The sequence below is a fragment of the Andrena cerasifolii genome, chromosome 11 (genome assembly GCF_050908995.1).
Source record: "Andrena cerasifolii isolate SP2316 chromosome 11, iyAndCera1_principal, whole genome shotgun sequence".
Classification (NCBI taxonomy): Eukaryota; Metazoa; Arthropoda; class Insecta; order Hymenoptera; family Andrenidae; genus Andrena; species Andrena cerasifolii.
Window position 1 is genome coordinate 7469452 of NC_135128.1, and position 16980 is coordinate 7486431.

At 48.8% G+C, this 16980-nt stretch overlaps 5 protein-coding genes across 5 annotated transcripts; all 5 read left to right on the forward strand.

The window, feature by feature from the left end:
* The first annotated feature begins 680 nt into the window (after positions 1-680).
* Positions 681-7140, forward strand: LOC143374908 (uncharacterized). The gene is made up of 9 exons (XM_076823458.1): positions 681-881; positions 2892-3037; positions 3149-3397; positions 3919-4136; positions 4206-4457; positions 4535-6209; positions 6257-6522; positions 6692-7002; positions 7123-7140. Exons 1-9 carry the CDS (start codon positions 681-683, stop codon positions 7138-7140), a joined length of 3336 nt encoding a protein of 1111 aa, XP_076679573.1.
* LOC143374909 (uncharacterized) lies at positions 7026-7974 on the forward strand. The gene is made up of 3 exons (XM_076823459.1): positions 7026-7278; positions 7349-7708; positions 7971-7974. Exons 1-3 carry the CDS (start codon positions 7268-7270, stop codon positions 7972-7974), a joined length of 375 nt encoding a protein of 124 aa, XP_076679574.1. The 5' UTR covers positions 7026-7267.
* On the forward strand, positions 7642-9403 carry LOC143374910 (uncharacterized). The gene is made up of 2 exons (XM_076823461.1): positions 7642-9041; positions 9132-9403. Exons 1-2 carry the CDS (start codon positions 8142-8144, stop codon positions 9318-9320), a joined length of 1089 nt encoding a protein of 362 aa, XP_076679576.1. The 5' UTR covers positions 7642-8141; the 3' UTR covers positions 9321-9403.
* LOC143374911 (uncharacterized) lies at positions 9334-11168 on the forward strand (the record flags this gene model as incomplete). The annotated part of the gene is made up of 5 exons (XM_076823462.1): positions 9334-9450; positions 9517-9954; positions 10026-10281; positions 10366-10675; positions 10745-11168. Coding segments are annotated over 5 exons (1386 nt in total), but the record flags the coding sequence as incomplete, so codon positions are not given.
* On the forward strand, positions 11060-12007 carry LOC143374735 (uncharacterized; the record flags this gene model as incomplete). Its single annotated transcript, XM_076823122.1, has 1 exon — positions 11060-12007. A coding segment is annotated over one exon (468 nt), but the record flags the coding sequence as incomplete, so codon positions are not given.
* Positions 12008-16980: the final 4973 nt, after the last annotated feature.

Here is a 16980-nt window from a genome sequence, read left to right on the forward strand (position 1 = left end):
CGGAATTATTCCCATTGAAAAGCCTCTGGCCCGTATAACTCTTGCGCCGGCCGCTTCGCCGTGAAATAGCCTGGTTCGTTTCAAATTACTTGCCCTATTTTCCTTTGTCTTGTCCCGCGTTTCGCGTACCTCGTCCACCTCTGCGAGGAGCCTTAATTTAGTAACCAGCCAGCCACTCGAATGGCACACCGACCTCTCGCACAGTCACTCGCCTAAATTACCCCCGTAAAATTTGACTAAGAGCCTGTTGGATATTAATTCGTGGATTCCAAGGATAAGCGGAGCGGTTCGAGGCTAGATAGGCGAGCGGCCCTCCCTTGTAGAACGAAGGGAACCCTTTCCTTCGGCCTTTCAAGCGGTAGTGACCGAGAAGTCGAACGCTCGCGAGCGCTTTCTACGGGAGAGGTTGATTACGATTCAGGGAGCGCTGGCCCAGCGATATTTCACCTCTTTTTTTCGAGGCTTTACGATCGGACGTTTTTAATTTCCCCGCACCCGTGAGGAACGAACAGAACGAATGCAAATTGTGACAGGGAAGTTATACGGCACCGTGGAATTAATGTCTTTCCGCTATCGGGACTTAATAGGCCGTTACGCGCTCCCGCGAATTTATTAACCGGGGAACTTAACTCCGCGCCCGATTAATTGAATCGCCAATGCTGGCTCGCGCAGGTAGAACGATGAAGAGGATCGGGCCCGTGGTGGACGTGCTGGTTTGCGTCGTCTTCGTCGTCGTTTGCCCCATTCTCGCCTCGACGAGCGTCAACAAAGATGAACCTGGGGATGGATACGCCAGGAAGACTGAAGGCAGCGCGCAGACCTCGGGAAACTCTAAGGAATCGAAGCTTTTCCCGCACAGAGACGGCGACCATGATCCGACGGTGGGTGAATTAATTCGTACTTCGATAAATGCTAAGATAAGTCCGTGAATCGCTTCCGCTCTTGTACAAGCGGAACGTACACCTGCAGGTTCGCATTACAAGTGAAATAGTCCCCAGCAGCCAGCTGATCCTCCCCTGACCGTAGCATCCTCTCATTTACATACATTCCCCGCAAAGTTTTAAGAAAGTTGCGTCTGTGAAGTTTGATTAAAGAGGAAAAACGAGCATCCGCCAAATGAGATTCCGCCGGTACCGGAGAGGCGGCGTAGAACAGCCGCAGATGGACTCTTAAACAGGGACAGGAAGATCCGTGTCCAACGGGACGGACAGCCAGAGAAGCGTCTGCTGTGTGGCGGAAAGACGTGACCAACGTGGCAAAACTCCGCCCGACAGACATTTCCTTTCGGACGCGTTTTAATATCTCAAGCATTTAATTTCTTTTCGCGGGAAACATATTGTTCCTCTCACTTTGTCTTCGCGCTTGCCACTGCTCGTCCTCCGCGCCCCCACTTCCCCACCCTCAGCGATTCGTCCTTACGCCGGATGACAAAATGACAAAGGGGTGGTCGCCCCGGGCCAGCGATATTACCGTTTCCGTTTCGGAACTATGCGAACTGTCTACGCCCCTCCGGCCCGCGTATTACGGCCGAAAACGTCTCTTGATTGATTATGCTCGCCGTACTTTTGGCTCCTACCGCCCCCGCCGCCCCGGCCGGGGTGAACGCGATTGATGGAGAAGCGGCGAAAGGAACTCGCCACCTCGGCAAACGATCGAGATATCGTTAGCGGGTCTTTCACGAGATGGTGGGGCGGGTGGGTGCACCCAGTTCCACGGAAATATGCGCCCTAACAAAGCCGTCTGCACCGTCACGACCACTGAAAGTGATTGCTAGGATCACGGGAGTTTTCGCCGCGCTCGAGTATACAGCAGCGATTCGACTGACAAGTGGCGAGCAAACGGTGGACACGGATTCCTCGCGTGATGCAAATGAAACCGGAGGATTTACATAACATTCAACAAGTGATCGCGCGGGTGGGTTATCGAGGCTCATTTGGGAGTGCGGGATTAGCGAGGAAAGTTGCGACAGAGGTGGAAGCGTCCGTGGAATCTCCGCGACCAGTGGCAAACAGTGTCCCGGGAAAGAGGTGGAAAGTAGGGTACGTTGAAACGGGACTTCATTAAGGTCCAGGGGAACAGGCGCGGAGAAAGGGAGACGAGCGCGAGAGGTGCTAGAGGAGCGAAGGAAAAGCGCGCGATGGGGTCGAGGAGCGACCGCAGACGCGGGCCACCGCCGACGGGGGTGGAAGAGGAAGATGGCGAGTGTTTATTTAGTTAAATGCCGCGTGTAATTGGGTGTAAGGCGTTTTTTTGTTCGACGACACGGCCGTCGTCGACGATGGCCACGAAAGGGGCCAACTCGGGGCTGGTAAGGGCAGCAGCCCCGGCGTTTCCACGGCCGTGGAGCTTTCCACCCCTTTTTCCCGCGCGCTGCCAGCCACCTGATGGCTGGCTGGCACAAGGGCCCGCCGGGAATGAGATGCAGATTGCCAGAGGCCACTTCAGCCGCTGGAGGGAGTGAATTTTTAATAACACCGTGCCCGTATCCGCGGCGGCCCCGCGCGCGCGTTCTCCGCGCTGGAATCCCATTGTCTTGGCCGCGTCGTACGCGCTGGAAAAAGGACGAGAGCGCGGACGATGCGTAGCGGAAACCGCGCCCGGTATTATTATCACGGGAGGAGGATTGTCAGCGACAGGACATGCCCGAGTCTGCGAGAAGCAACGGGGCCCTGCGACTCTCCCCCTCCGGCTACCGTTCCCCGGCTGCTGGCTCAAGATTTCTTACATTTCAGCACGTTACAATTTCAATTACAGCGGGCAGTGTGCTTCGACTCTTGAAACGTTAAAATGTTGCTGGGGAAGACGATGGCACTCGGAACTGCCTGGCTGGTTAAAGGGAGTCAATTTGGCGCGGAGTGTTTGGGGATTAATAAATGAAATTGTTTCTCCAGGTGAAAGGTAAGGAGCGACAGGGAAAAGTGAACGGAGACAATTCCGCGTTGGGTAGATTCCTGGAGGATGTTCTGAGAGCCCAGGGCGACTTGAGATGGATAGATCAGGCTGTTCGGGGCGTGAATCGCGAGAAGGATTGGGAGAAGTGAGTCTGATCAATTCGTAGCGACTACTAGGCTCCCCCGGCATGAATAAAACATGCGGGAATTCGGTGCTTGGCTTCTTTGGTAATTCTGACGGGATATTTTTCAACAAGATCGCCGTCTGCTCGCACGAGCAAGTACTCGGAGTCCTCGCGCAAGGAGGGGACCACCTCCTTGCCGGTTAACGTCCATCGTGGAGCTAAATCGCGCGAGAAGAGGGGCTTCGATCAGAACTATGAAACCTTGTGGACGGGGATGAAGAAGAAGTACGATGACAAAAGTCCTTCTGAGATTCCTCAGAGGATATACTTGGACAACCAGATACCCGTTAAAAGAGTCGTCGACTTTGACTACTCAGATGGGTACGGGATTTTAATCAGCATAGCTTTCTTAAGGGGTGGATTTCTGTGGAACAGCCCCGAAAGTAATTGATAGTTAAGAATTTTTTTTTAAAAAACTGTTGGTCATATTGGATTAAACTCTTTTGGGATATAATGAGGCATCTTTAAACTTACAGAAAATATTTTTTTTATGTCGATCCTTCTTAGTATTATAAATAAAATCTAAAATTTATTAATAAAAACTAAAATTAAAATTTTAAGTCCAGTCCCAGCGTAAATTATATAACTTTAAGAATATTTTCTTCTTTTTGCAATCAGATGACTATAACAGGTGCTACACCTGTCGAAAACACCATCAAAGAGGTTGAAATGATTCCACAATAATTAATAAATAATAAGAAATATCGACATATAAGAAAATGTCTACAAGTTTAAAGATGTCTCTTTATATCCCCAAATAATTTAATGAAACATAAATAATAGTTTTTTCAAAAAAAAATTCATAAACTTCGCATCGAATCAAACACTTGCACTTTTTTCAGAAGTGGAAAGGAGGTACCCACTTCTTTAGAGAACAAAGCAGGTGGACCCGTGTACGATAAAGGGCCGATGGACGATCAAATACCGAAAGACTGGACCAAGACGGAGGATATTTGTTCTCTCAATGACTGGCTGAACTCGAAGGAGCCTGCGACGGAACAGGAGAAGCAGGGGGATCGATGGATCCGTGATTACGAAGCTGCTCCAAGTGATCTACTAAGTATGACGTTAATATGGTAGGCTAAATGGATCATTGAGACGCACGTAGGAATCCTTCTGATTTCCTCAGATTCAAATACAAAGTTGCACGATGCTCAAGACAAAGGGAGAAGTGAAAAAGACGAAGCTAAAAAGGATGAAGCACCGACGCTGGAATCTCTGAAAGAAACGGTGCTCGAATTGAAGAAGAGCCTCGACGAGGCTGGCAAGAAGGAGCACGGGGATTCGAAAAACGCGGACTCTGCTAAAGAGAAAGTGGAATCGAAGGATAGAAGAACTCGTGGCAAGAACAAGCACAATAGAAATGAGAAGGATGAAGAAGGTACTTACACGTCTGCACAATTATTTCAATTTAATAAGTTCGTTCTTGATTTAGCAAATTTTGTATCCTCTAAGGAGATTCCGGCTGGTGGGAGGCCTCAGAGCCAGGAAACATGGATCTGAAAAAACGTGAGCAGGCTACCCGAGAGCTCGTCGACAGGAATGCTCGTCTGAAAGTGTGGAGGACGAAAAGGACCGAGGAAGTTAATAACGACGATGGTAACCCGAAACTCTTCCACAGAGCGGGGTTTGGGGAGCCGTACCCTGACGAGAGAGCCCTGAAAGAGCTCCACGATCGTAAAAGACGCAGCAAAGGGACAACGTCCAACGAGAAACGTTATTTAAACGAAACCCCAAACAAGGGAAGCTCGGAGAGCGATGACAAAAATTTCGGAAAAGTGTCCAAAGAATCGAGCTGCAGCAACGCAGACGACTCTGCTAAAAAGGACTCCTCGTCGAATGATTTTCAAGGAACTCTGCCGAATGACGTTCAGGATTCCTCGAAGGGTGCTCCAGGTGTTCAAAGGGAGGTAAATGGAAATGCTGAAGGTAGTGGGAATTATGAACAATCGGATTTATCGCAGAAAGATTCGAACAATATGGGAAATAAGTTGACAAAGGAAGAAGGGAAGCCAGCCTTTGATTCCATTCCCACGAAAACTTCTAGCGGTCTGAACACAGCCGACAGTGAGCAGGCTGAAGAAGCCAGACCACAGAAACTGGAGGAGAATCAGGAAAATGTTGGCTCGGATAAGACGGAACAAGTGGCCAAAGTGTTTGAGCCTCAGTCGCATTTGTATGAAAACGACGAACGCAGTAACGAGGTCCTGGAGAAGGATCCTGGAAAATTGTCTCGGCAGGTGTCGGATGAGAAAAGGTCCGCGAAGGGCGCGGGAAATATTAATATTCTTCTGCAAACGGAGAAGAAGAATCTGCTGAAGTTCAGCAACGCGGGGCCCAATGATAAATCGTTGGCGAACGGGCAGCAGCCGTTCGTGATGAACAGGTTCGACGTGAAGAAGAAGCTGATCATGGAGGAGGAGGAGCAGCCTGGGAAATCGGTGGCCACGATCTTGAACGTGAAGATCCAGAAGGCGCAGGTCGACACCGCTGCGGAAGCTAAACCGGAGGACACGCTGGGAGGAGATAGTGCCAAACTTCTCGATCGTGGCAAGAATAAACCTAACGAAGTGCTATATAAAGAGGCGGCAGGACTTAGGAACGACTTGAAACAAAGGAACGCCGATGAAGAACTGCTCAAGAACTCCGCGGAGTTCGACAAAGGATCGGTAGAGAGCGATGACAATGAGGGTGAACGGAGCTGGTACGAAGGCGTACCTCGTAACCAGATGGGTATGAGCATCGATCAGAGCGGGGCGGAGAAGTACAAAGAGGAAGGCGAGAAGGAGAAATTCGGGAACGAGGAGGAACGGTTTCGCGACGGTCGAAAGAAAGGGGGATCTATCGAGGTTTCTAATGACGGAGGGGCTTCGAGCGATGCCAGCTCCGCCGTTCTCGATGATAAAGTTAAAGATGACTTGGGAGGGGACAGGAACAGGATTAAGGAAATATTCATAATGACCGATGGAATGGATGATGGGAAGATGAATGATAGATACGTTCAGAGGAGGATGCTGCAGTATATGGAGTACTCGAACGATGACGCGGAGGATGCTGATGCGAGTTACAGTGACAAAGAGGAGGAGGAAGAGGAGGATCGGCAAGCTGAAGCAGCTGGTAAGTTCGATGTAGATTTTATACTAATAATAAAAGAAGGTAAAAACGTGAATGTATTAACGTAGCGAGAAGGAAAGAACGATCACCATCAGCTGAGCCCAGTAAAGGGAATCCAGTGAAGGCGAAGGTGAACGTGCTGATAAAAGAGAAGCTCAACAAGGACCAGAAGAAGAATCATAGGGAGAGACGCAATTCACCGACGATCATCGAATACTACGAATACGACAGCGATATGGCGCCAGATCGCGACACAGCATCCGCCGCTAGCGACCAGGAACCAGGAAAAAGCAATTACGACCGGAACGCAGTTGACTCCAACTTGGAACAAGGTAATCGAGCTTCCCGCTTTCAGAACCTTTATAATTGAAACGTAGAACCACCGAGATCTCGCGTGGTGGAATAGAATAGTGTTGGGGTATCGCGAACTCCTCGGGTCGCGTTCAGTGTTTCAGAGTTGGCAGGAATGAATGAAAAGCTCATGTTCCCTTTCAACCGCAGCAGAAAGCATGGAGGACTTACCGGTTTGTGTGCCAGTTGGTCTGAAGAAGGGCGAGCACGAGGAGGACATGCTGAACGAGGGGAGGAAGCAGGAAAAGACGAAGAACAAAGGAATCGTGGAGCATTTCATCACTGTCGAAGGTGTACAGCCAGCTAAGAACGTGACCGAGAGAGCTGGCTGGTCGAGCTCTTCAAGGTTGTCATCCAAGGCCGCGCTCGCTCAAGGAGAAGGATCACTGAGCGACCAGCAGCCGGGAAGGTTAGATCAAGGTGAAGACAACGCGAACAGCATTAATCAAGGGAGGTCAGCGGTAAATTCTCGAAGGGGGTGGTAAAGTCTGAAGGATCACACTGACCTAAATCGTGGCGACGTTGGTCTCCACTTGGGAACGTAACTTCAAATCATTCAACTGATCATGATGCTGTAACAGGTTAAAGCAACGGCTTGAGGGGGACGAAGGGAAGCTCTCAGATGGTGGTGTGAAAGGGACAACGGCGGAGGGCCCAGAAAAGTGTGTTCTAGAAGAGAGTTTGAATGCTAGAGTAATCGGCGATCTCTTCGAGGGCATCCAGTCAATGGATCCAAAGTACGTACTGTTTTCTTTGTTCGTATCTTGATACACAAAATCGCTACATAGTTAAGTGTCTGTCATCTAGAAACGAGAAGATATCCAAGGATGCAGAGCCTCTGTACGATGAATTGAAGAACCTGTACGATTGGAGCGACAGCGACCCGAAGAGCAAGCCTAGGATCAAGGGTGATCGAAGAATCGGAGGTGACGACAAAGTAGATTCATCGAATGCGATTGATGAATTGTCCCACGATCAGATCGAATCTCCAGAGGATCAAGGCCCATCCGAATCTTCCGGTGAACGTCGCGAATACCTGCGCAGCTTCTCGATTATTATCGACCATAAACTCTCTGTCGTTCAGATTCCCGCCCGAATTTGCTGCCTCTCCTGCTCGCGCACGATGAGCCGGGGGGTGCAGAAATTGCTGAAAAGCCCAGCACGGCCGTATCATCCCCGCAACGCGAAAGCCCCGGTGCGGGCAACGTTTCCCGAAGTAATTATTTCGCTCTTAAAAGCACGGACGATATGTTTAAGGGCGGGTCGGAGCAAAGTAACAGCACCGGGGAGAAATTACGAGGAGCGAGTTCTATCGGAACGGCCGCTGAATGGCCAACACAAAAGGTAAAAAGGGGTGAGACGCCTAAGCGTTTCCAATAAATTATTGCCCCGACTTACTTTCTTTCGCTCTGTAAACCTTGAATCGCAGGTGAACGGGGCGAGAAACGGAGGGGCCGAGGGGAAGGACCCCGCGAGCTGGTCATTAACGGACCGCAGGCAATACGTTGACACAGATTCGCGTTCTCCTTACGAGAACCGTAAATATCTGGAATCGCAGCTGCCGCGGGAGCACGCCCAGAATATAGATCGCGGAAAACAGATGGTGATTAGCTCGATGGACCTGCACGAGTCCTTCGTGGAGCCCTTGGACTGGATCGATGATTTCGATAAGGACATAAGGGTGAGGCTGAGCAGAGACTTGAAGGCTGTCGATGACACGAGCTCCGATTCGGCGAAGAACGTGTACGTTCCGTCTGATCTGACGAAAGTGCAGGAAAGCACAGTGTCCACACTGGGAAAGACTTGCACTGAAATTTCTCCGGCATCCGCAAAGTCTCCAACTTTGGAGATTGCTTTTATGCCGCCAGCTTCAAACATTCATGACTTGCCAGGAAGGGATAGTGTCAGAGTTAGAAGGGAAGTTGACGTCCCTTACGAGACTTATTACGACGATATTAGTGAACATCAACAAGATTCAGAGAGAACGGACTACAATCGGTACTCGAAGAACGCTGAGGCGATGGACGATCGACTTCAGCTTCTGAATTCGTACGGGGACGTGGAGGATGTTCGTCGTAGGCTCTCTAGGTCGCATACGAAAATTAAGGGCCACGATTCCTTGGAAGATGACGATTCAGAGGGTGATTACAAAGAAGTGGTGAGAAACGCTAGGTCGAAGAAGGGAGGAAAGCATAAGAAAAAGAAGGAGCATTACAGGGACGCTTATACCAAGAAAAGGAAAAGCCACGGGGGTAAATCTAAATACCTCGGCAACAATCACAGAAAACGCAGGCACCATAAGAAACATTCGGTCTCGAAAACGAAGAACCACGAGCACGATGAGAAAAAGCACAAGAAGCATGTGTCGAAGAATGCGAATCACCACACTAGCGTTAAAAAGAGCAAAGCTACTGAGGACCAAAACAAACTTCACAAAGACCGTCACGGGACATCCGTAAGCGGGAGGAAAGTGCCTCGAGAGAAAATGGAACGCGACGATGTAAGTGACGAACTCTAGACTCCTGCGAATGACAGAAGCTGCTGTGATACATAATTTAATTTAAGAAAAGGGTGGACGATAATCTTTTAGACAATGAACTCTCATGATGATTTCCATGGGAGAAGGATATCGTTGCTCCTAGCTGGAGATGATATGGAGGACGAGTCGCAAATGGATGCAGCTCTGCACGGCGAGCTTGCAGGGAAGATCGTGGAGCAAATCTTCGAGCAGGTGCTTTTCAAGTACCTTCTTCTCGATTATAATATTCCTTACACTTGATTGGAATGATTAGGTCCAGAAGAACGAAGGCTTGAAGGTGTCCCTGGGTCCAGGGCTCTATCGGAAGCACAAAGCCGAGGACTCTGTGGCTGCCAATAAACGATATCGCCAGTCCGTGGACGGCGATGAAGTGAGTAATTCTTCGTGAAGAATCACTGTGATGGGATTAATTTGCTGAATATTTAATCGGAGACAGATTAAGCACACAGAGGAGCTGCTGCAGAAGGTCATGCTGCTCCTGAGTCAACTGATCTTCGACGAGGTTCAGAGGAAGACCTGCGTCTCCCTTTCCCCCGACTTGATCGAGTTTTTGGACTGGATGCTAGACGTGAACCTCCAAGAAAGTTCAATGGAACAGGTGCTCGACCTTAATGCATGCCAACCAACGATTCTCGAGTGTCCTACATTAAGTATTTCGTGTCAGGTGCCCTCGTTACCACTAGTGCGCGAAGAACCCGCTCCAGACCACTTTCCGCGGGACAAGTTCCTCTTTCAGAGCTCCGGGGACCAGGGAATGGAAACCGACGTCGCGGAGCTGCGTAAGAAGCTTCGATTAATCGAGAGCCTGATACGGGAGTACGCCACGCTGTCCGAGCCGGAGAAGACGAAAGTGGAATCTGTTCACGATTACTTGGCAAGCTATGACTTCCAGCGTCCCTGCCAGAGAGTTTCGCGATTGCTATGCTTTCTCGCCGGCTGTTCCAGGCGGAACAATTGGATCTGCTGCTGGAGTACATCGACGCGAGGGAGAAAACCGAAAAGAAAGGGAAATCGTCGCCCTCGATGAGAGCAGCCGGTGGGCTGAAGGGAAGGATTCTTCAGTATCAAACGGGAATAAGAAACGCTACTAATGGCAGCTATTTGGAGGGGCTGGGCGATTTTTCTCCTCTCGTGGACGTGCCGAACTTGTTGAAACTGAGCAACGCGGACGTCCTCGAGGATAGAGAGTATCTTCGAGATAGTAAGTCGCGGATACTGGCTCCGTAAAAATCGCGTAATTGGGGGTAGGCTTTCGCGGCTTCAGAGGCATTTCTATACGCTTCAGACGGCATTGACTATCGGCACAAAGGGCGCAGGACAGTCCGCAGTCTCGGCAAACAGCGTAAGAAGCATAGAAAACGCAGGAAGCATCGCAAGCATCACAAAGGTGCAAGTGCTATTGATCAGTCGCGGCATAAGGACACGGCGCACAAAGCCACGGCTTCGAGGCACAAGCGTGGATACTTGGACAAAGATTTCTGGGACTCCCTTGACTCTGGATACGAGGAGCCGCTAATCTACAGCTCCATGGACATGGCTAACGTGGCGGCGAATGGGCTTGGGTTTCTCAATGAAAAGGATAATTTGGGAGACAAGTATGTACCGGATTAGTGGAACGATAAAATAGTATGTGTAATTATCGGTATATTTTGATACAAGTGCAGGGCCCGCGAGTGGAAAGACGTGCTCGAAGGGGTAGATAAAAATTACTTGACGAAAGCAAAGGAAATCGATGGTAAAAAGGAGGACAATGAACTTTCCAGGTCGAGCAATCCGATGAGAAAGAGAGAGGTATCGGGAACGATGAAAAATCTCAGTCACTCTGAGAGTCAAAGTGGAAGCGATGCAGGGGGTGAGGGAAAGGCTACCGAGCCTGCTTCGAATTTGGAAAAGGGAAGTAGCTTGAACAGAGATGCCAAAAGTATGTAATTGACAGGCATTCTTTTTAATATCGTAATAATAGGCTATTGAAAACTTGACTATTTTCAGATTCACTGGCGAAGGAAGAGGAGGAGCCAATAACAGGGAAGAATCAACTGGAGGATGAGGTGATACTGCTGAATAAACGCCAGGCATGGAAGAAGAAGAACGAGGAGCAACTGGAGGAAGTTGCTTTCGGCGAGGATATGAGGAAAGGGTTGTGGGATAAAGAGTTGTTCGAGAAGCTCACCGAATTGGACAAAAAGAAGGCCGGGTCAGAGTCGAACGGAAGGAGCAAAAGAACGAATGAACACGCCGAAGATGCTTCTTCTTTGGTTGGTTCAAGCGTAGGGCAAGAAAACTCTTTAACGCAGGAACAGAGGCAGAAAAAATGCAGTTCCGTAGATTGCGCTGCGAGTGAGCGGAACTGCAGCTACGATTTATCGAACGAGGACAAGCTCAGAGTGCTCGAAGGGAAGATAAACGTTTATTCAGATAATGACCGCGATACACGGCTGGTTCGCTAAGAAACAAGAAGCTGAAGGCGCGAAGTTAACGCGGAAGAGAAAGTTGTCGGAGGTGAAGAAGCCGACAAGTTCGCCGAGGATGAACCACCCGCGATAAATCGCAAGATTAAGTGAAATGTTAAAGGGGCAGGTACCGGAACAGCCATTTAAGAGGATCGGGGACGGGCGACAAGAAAGGTTGGGCGACTGAAGTGAAAATTAAACACGCAACAAGGATAGATTAACGATATCGAATCAAGTTTCTTGGAGCACCTTGATGAGTTTCGTGGAAAACTTCCAAGGAGCACCTGGACTAAGAGTCTTGAAATAAATTGAGGATCCTTCTACCTGAAGCATCAGCTGTCTTGAAAAGAAATGAATAAATTCAAGCAGTGACGACAGAAACAGAAAACCTGATCAGAGCATTACGTAGCGTAACTTGTATCATCCTTGCAAATATAGCGATACCTGTAGTGTCGGACTAGCAACCAATTTTGAGACTGTATCGAGTAACATTTATAATAAATTTTATTGACAGTATTATCATCGGTGTGGTCTCGTCAATTTCATTAATTTTATTCAGCGCGCTAAATACACCCCTTTCATAGTTCCACTTAATCGTCCCACGCGTATATAAATAAAGCAATAACTGGGGTACAACGACGGACATTTATAGGCGGAGTAATTGTATTTGCGATAGAATAGTGCGAGGCTGCGTAATATCGCGGGCAACCGGGCAGGTCCGCGTCGTTGCTGGACAGCGGCCGTCTAAATAATTTCATCAGATACATCGATCGCCGATGAGCTTTATCGTAATTGACACATTCGCTCTATCTGGCCGACAGGCGGGCCAGTGAAACCTCGTAAATCGTCCTGTCGTTGCGATCAACTCGCCTCTCGTACGTTTGCACGCGCACACAACGCCCTACGACTGCTAATCTACGTACGAAAACCTGTCCAAAGCCTGTGATTATCGCCAGCTAATTGCTGGTCTGCAACTATGCGATTCATAAATCTGTGCCGCCGACTAAGCTCGGAGTGAAAATTAGTAGACTCTCTTTCAAGCCTGGCTCGATTTTCGCACGACTTAGGCACTTATCTAAACTCCGTTCCTTGGGCCGCGACGTCTTTTAATGTTTAGAAGGTTAAGTGTCCCCGCAGCTGGTTCTTCGGAGCGTCCGCCTGGCCGAAGGATTAAAAATTGCAGTCGATCAGGCACGAGGTACACCGTGAGCTCATTCAACATTGACAAGCAGAGGAGGGTTCGCCTCACCTTGCCCGGGATACATTTATACGGTAAATTATCGGTCCCTCGGGGAGAGACCGACAATTTTCTCTCCCCCCTACGAATTCCACTTGCTATATAAGACCGCAGAGTCACGCGAAAACGCTGCATACCACAAATCGCGAGCCACCGGGTGGAGTGACGAAAGTAGCAATCGTTAATGAACAGTTCCATTAAACGGGTGATTCTTCAGTGTCGTTACCATAAATTCGTACTCCCGATCGGCGAGGTAAAAAGATCGGGCGCGGGAAGGCAGAAGAAAGCCGAAGGGAGGAGTGGAGAAAGGGGAGCATAAGAGGGAAGAGAATTTCGAAAGTCATTCCAGTTACGAGGTCTTCAAACTTTACAACTTTGTTAAACCCAGTAAGGATGTATATCCTGTTTTATCATGGAACTTCTTGCCCGAGGAACGGGAGGGAATTAGTGCCTCCAGACACAGAACGCTACTTTCCCCGTGGTGCATCAAGCAACGACCTCGCGAATGAAAACGTTTCAATAACGATATCCTCCGCGCTCTTCCGCGCGTTCAACATGATCGTCCGAATGATTCTATAATCTACAGGATCGCCCGCATCCAGGACGACGATGCTGATTAAATCTCGCCACGGAGGAAGAGCGTCTCGCCCGCGATGGCTGATCCTATCTCTTACCAACCCCATCTCCGTGGCTTCGAAACAGAAAAAGCTACGCATCCTCTCCTCCCTCGCTCTTCCAGGACACGGAATATCCGGAAAGTTTGCCCGTAAAGTAAGTCCAACACGGCGAGATTCCCCCAGGCCAATTAAAGTCCCGAAATCGGACTAAGCGCGTCGCTTATGCAGCCGAGGGCAAGACGGAATACGGAAAAGGGACCAAGGAGCTAGCCCGGCGCGGCGAGCGTTATTACTTATTCGACTCAAGGATTTTAAGGGTGGCCGACACGCGGATTTATTTAGATATTCCGCCGGTGAGCATCTGCTCGAGGTTCGACTGGCTCTTGTCTGCCTCGCCTCGCGATTCTCCTCGTCGCTTTCGCTTTTCCTTTCGACCGCCGCCCCCCCGCATTAATATACACAGAGGGAGGGAGAGAGGGAGAGAGAAAGAGACCGTCTGTGTCTGCAACCATCCGGAAACCCCTGCTATTTTTACATAACATTAAGTTGTAACGGAGCTCCTCCTCCTCCCGCAGTCGCCGGGGGGTTGGGGGGTCACTAATGGGGGTTAAAACGCGGAAGCAGAACCACGACACCAGACGCGTAGACGACGACCACGCGCCGAGAGAAATTTCACCCCCGTCGACTTTCACCCTTTCCAATAGGTGCTCCCGAATAGTAACCCCTTCGTCGAATCCTGTGCACGTTAGAATTCGGACCTTTTGAACTGCGCGGGGTGCTCGGTTATACAGGTGTTCAAGCTCGAATTTCGTTATATTATAGTATTTATCGAGTCGCGCTGCTTGTACGTGGGAAATCTGCGTTTCATTGCCATTGAGAATTATCTATCGCTCGGGGTAGTAGTACGTTAATTTCGCGCAGCTATTAATCCAGAACGGATCGGGGCAGACGGAATTTTTAATAACGCGAAGCAGCGTGAAGTATTAATACTGAATTCGCTAGCTTTTAAAGGGGGGGCTGATACGATTTTTATGCGAAAGAGGAGTGGAAGAATGGAGGCGGACAATCGTAACAGAGAGAAAAAAGGAGGCTGGATCGCTGGGGGGGATATTCAGGATATTCGGTGCTGCGATAAGTACACATTGTTCGACGCATCGCGTCGCGACGTCGGAGGCAATCGTTAGCCACGCTTAGCCCCCCACGTTTTTCGACGCGATGATTCCCGTCCAACGAACGACCTCAATTTAGTGGCACCTATCGATCGAGCACCGAGTCAAATGCAAATCGTGGCTCTTAATTGGAGAATGAATTCGACTACCGAGCACGATTATTCACGAGACTGTCGGCGGCAACTAGTTTCGATACCCTACCGTCGTTTATGCCAATCGTTTCGAATCCTCAATTGTTTCGGGATCGGAACTAAGTGAATCTTATGATCGTGCTATTTAAGCAAATAGCTTCCACGTTTACTGGCTCTAAAAATAGAGGACTCGAAGCTACGACCACTATATCCCTTTTCTAAATGAGAACGAATTAATTTACCGTATAAAAGTTGCATTTTCAAAAAAAAAATGCAATTATGCTATTTTTACAAGCGCACTTAAGGATGTATCGGACCTATCTTCAAAATGGTACCAAGTTGATGAAAATTGGTGAGATTGTTCTTTTTAAACTTCCTGATGCGCCCCAAAAATTTTAAACGAATTCAGTAAACGGTTGCCGAGTTATAACGATTTTAATTTTCACTGATTTTACACGTACTCGTATGGAGAGGAACGATCTTGACGAATAAAACAGCTGAAAAAAAGTTGAAGAAATGGTACCCATGTTTTCTATTTTTTTGTATATGTAGAACATGGGACATGAAAATATCTGCCGAGCTTCAATTGTTTTCACTACACGGTTTTCAAGAAATAAATTATAATTTGAGAAAAATTGTGAATTCAGGGTATTTTCACTGCTAAAAGTTTATCAAATAATGGTTGAAAAGCATTTGTAAAGTGAAAAATACCTTTCTAGGAGTAAAAATAAGGCACCAACTGTCGTTCGAGTTTCTCATATCTAGATTTTCAATGCGTAAGACATAGATATTCAAGTACTTTAAATTTCATATACTCTTTGTCTAGAATTTTCTAAACATACACTTAGTATAGGGTTGTAATTCAAGACACACCCCACATTAATTTTACACAAAACAGAAATGAAATACATTCGCTTTCTCGCGCGATCTCGAATGCAAGTGCCTACCCAAAATAGTTGCTTACCATAAAAATTACATTAAAATAAACGTTTTCGCGTGAACCCTTGTGGTAACGCTGCAGTGCATTCCCCAACAGAGGGGTGGTTCTTATCCTCATTGTCCAGCGAAAGAAAGCGGCGAGAAAGAGACGAACGCAGAGAGAAAGAAGAAAAAATAGAATGAGCGCCGAACGAAGGGGAAGGCAAAGGCACCGAGTGAAAATCGCGGCGGGAAGGGAGGGGTGGGTGGTGGTGGACCGTTGGGACAGGGTCTGGCACGCACCCCCGAATGACAGATGGTATTTTCGCGTATCATGATCGCGGCTAGGATAGTTTCCTATATCGTGGAATATACAGCCCCGGCCTGGCATCGTCGACATGTCGATAGCAGGCCTCGCCGTGCGATACATCCACCGATATCCCCGTACCATGGGTATCCGCGGACCATCCCCTTCGTTCGACCGCTAAATGGCCAACCGGAGCCACCCCCATGGTGCTCAATTATTGATACTTACCCCTCGATGCCGTCTTGCGTTTCCGTGGCTGCATGCTCCGCGACGCGTTGCGTCCTCCGATCTCATCCACCAGGATGCACCTTTCTAAAACGCAGTAGCAAGAGCCAAGGCTCCACGTTCCAATATTTATCTGAAACAAACGGAAAACATATTGCAGATACTGTAATTTCGAGTTTCAATTCATTTACATTTTCCTACATATATATGAAACAGATTTTGAGGGAGCTTGGATTTTTCGTTTAATTTTGGGGGTAGTTTACCGGAGATAGAGTGAAGTGGTTTGCAAGATGAAGATGGTGGATCGTGGTACAGAGTATCTTTGTTTACTCAAGTTTGTCGTGACGGAGGCAAGCGAGGGGAGAAACGAGTGGAATCGGTGAGCCTCGTGGACGGTGGAGTTCGCAAAGTATCGCCAGTTGCAGAGTTGCTAAATCGAAATGAAGAGGGTAATAGCTGAGAACCGCTGTCGGTCGCAATGGCCTCGATTAACCGTTTGACCGGCTAGAGCGAGTGGTCAACGTTTTCCAGGCGTCCAGCTCGCCCTATTAGATCTACAGGAAGCCTGGTACAGATATCCGGGGGCGGACGTACCCGTTTCAATGTTTCTTTGCATCGAATTCTGGACGAAGCCCGGTCGGTCTCTGTTCCGAGGCAAAGGGAGGGGAGGGGGGAAAAAAAACGAAAGTGCCACCCCCGCTGATTAAAAGTTTTCCGCTCGATCCCGTGGCCGTTCCTTCACGATGAGTCCGCTCGATCGTTTGCCGCCGGGATTAATCGCGGCCGTCTTCGACCCGCGGCAACCAAAAACCGATAACGATTCGGATTCGAAAGAAAAAAAAGGGG

Excerpts from the sequence above, each read along its gene's own strand:
- LOC143374908 (XM_076823458.1), top strand. The coding sequence starts at position 681 with ATGAAGAGGATCGGGCCCGTGGTGGACGTGCTGGTTTGCGTCGTCTTC. Across the intron at positions 3,038-3,148 it reads CGCGAGAAGGATTGGGAGAA|ATCGCCGTCTGCTCGCACGA; the intron begins GTGAGTCTGATC and ends TTTTTCAACAAG. Across the intron at positions 4,137-4,205 it reads TGCTCCAAGTGATCTACTAA|ATTCAAATACAAAGTTGCAC; the intron begins GTATGACGTTAA and ends TGATTTCCTCAG.
- LOC143374910 (XM_076823461.1), top strand. The coding sequence starts at position 8,142 with ATGGTGATTAGCTCGATGGACCTGCACGAGTCCTTCGTGGAGCCCTTG. Across the intron at positions 9,042-9,131 it reads AGAAAATGGAACGCGACGAT|ACAATGAACTCTCATGATGA; the intron begins GTAAGTGACGAA and ends ATAATCTTTTAG.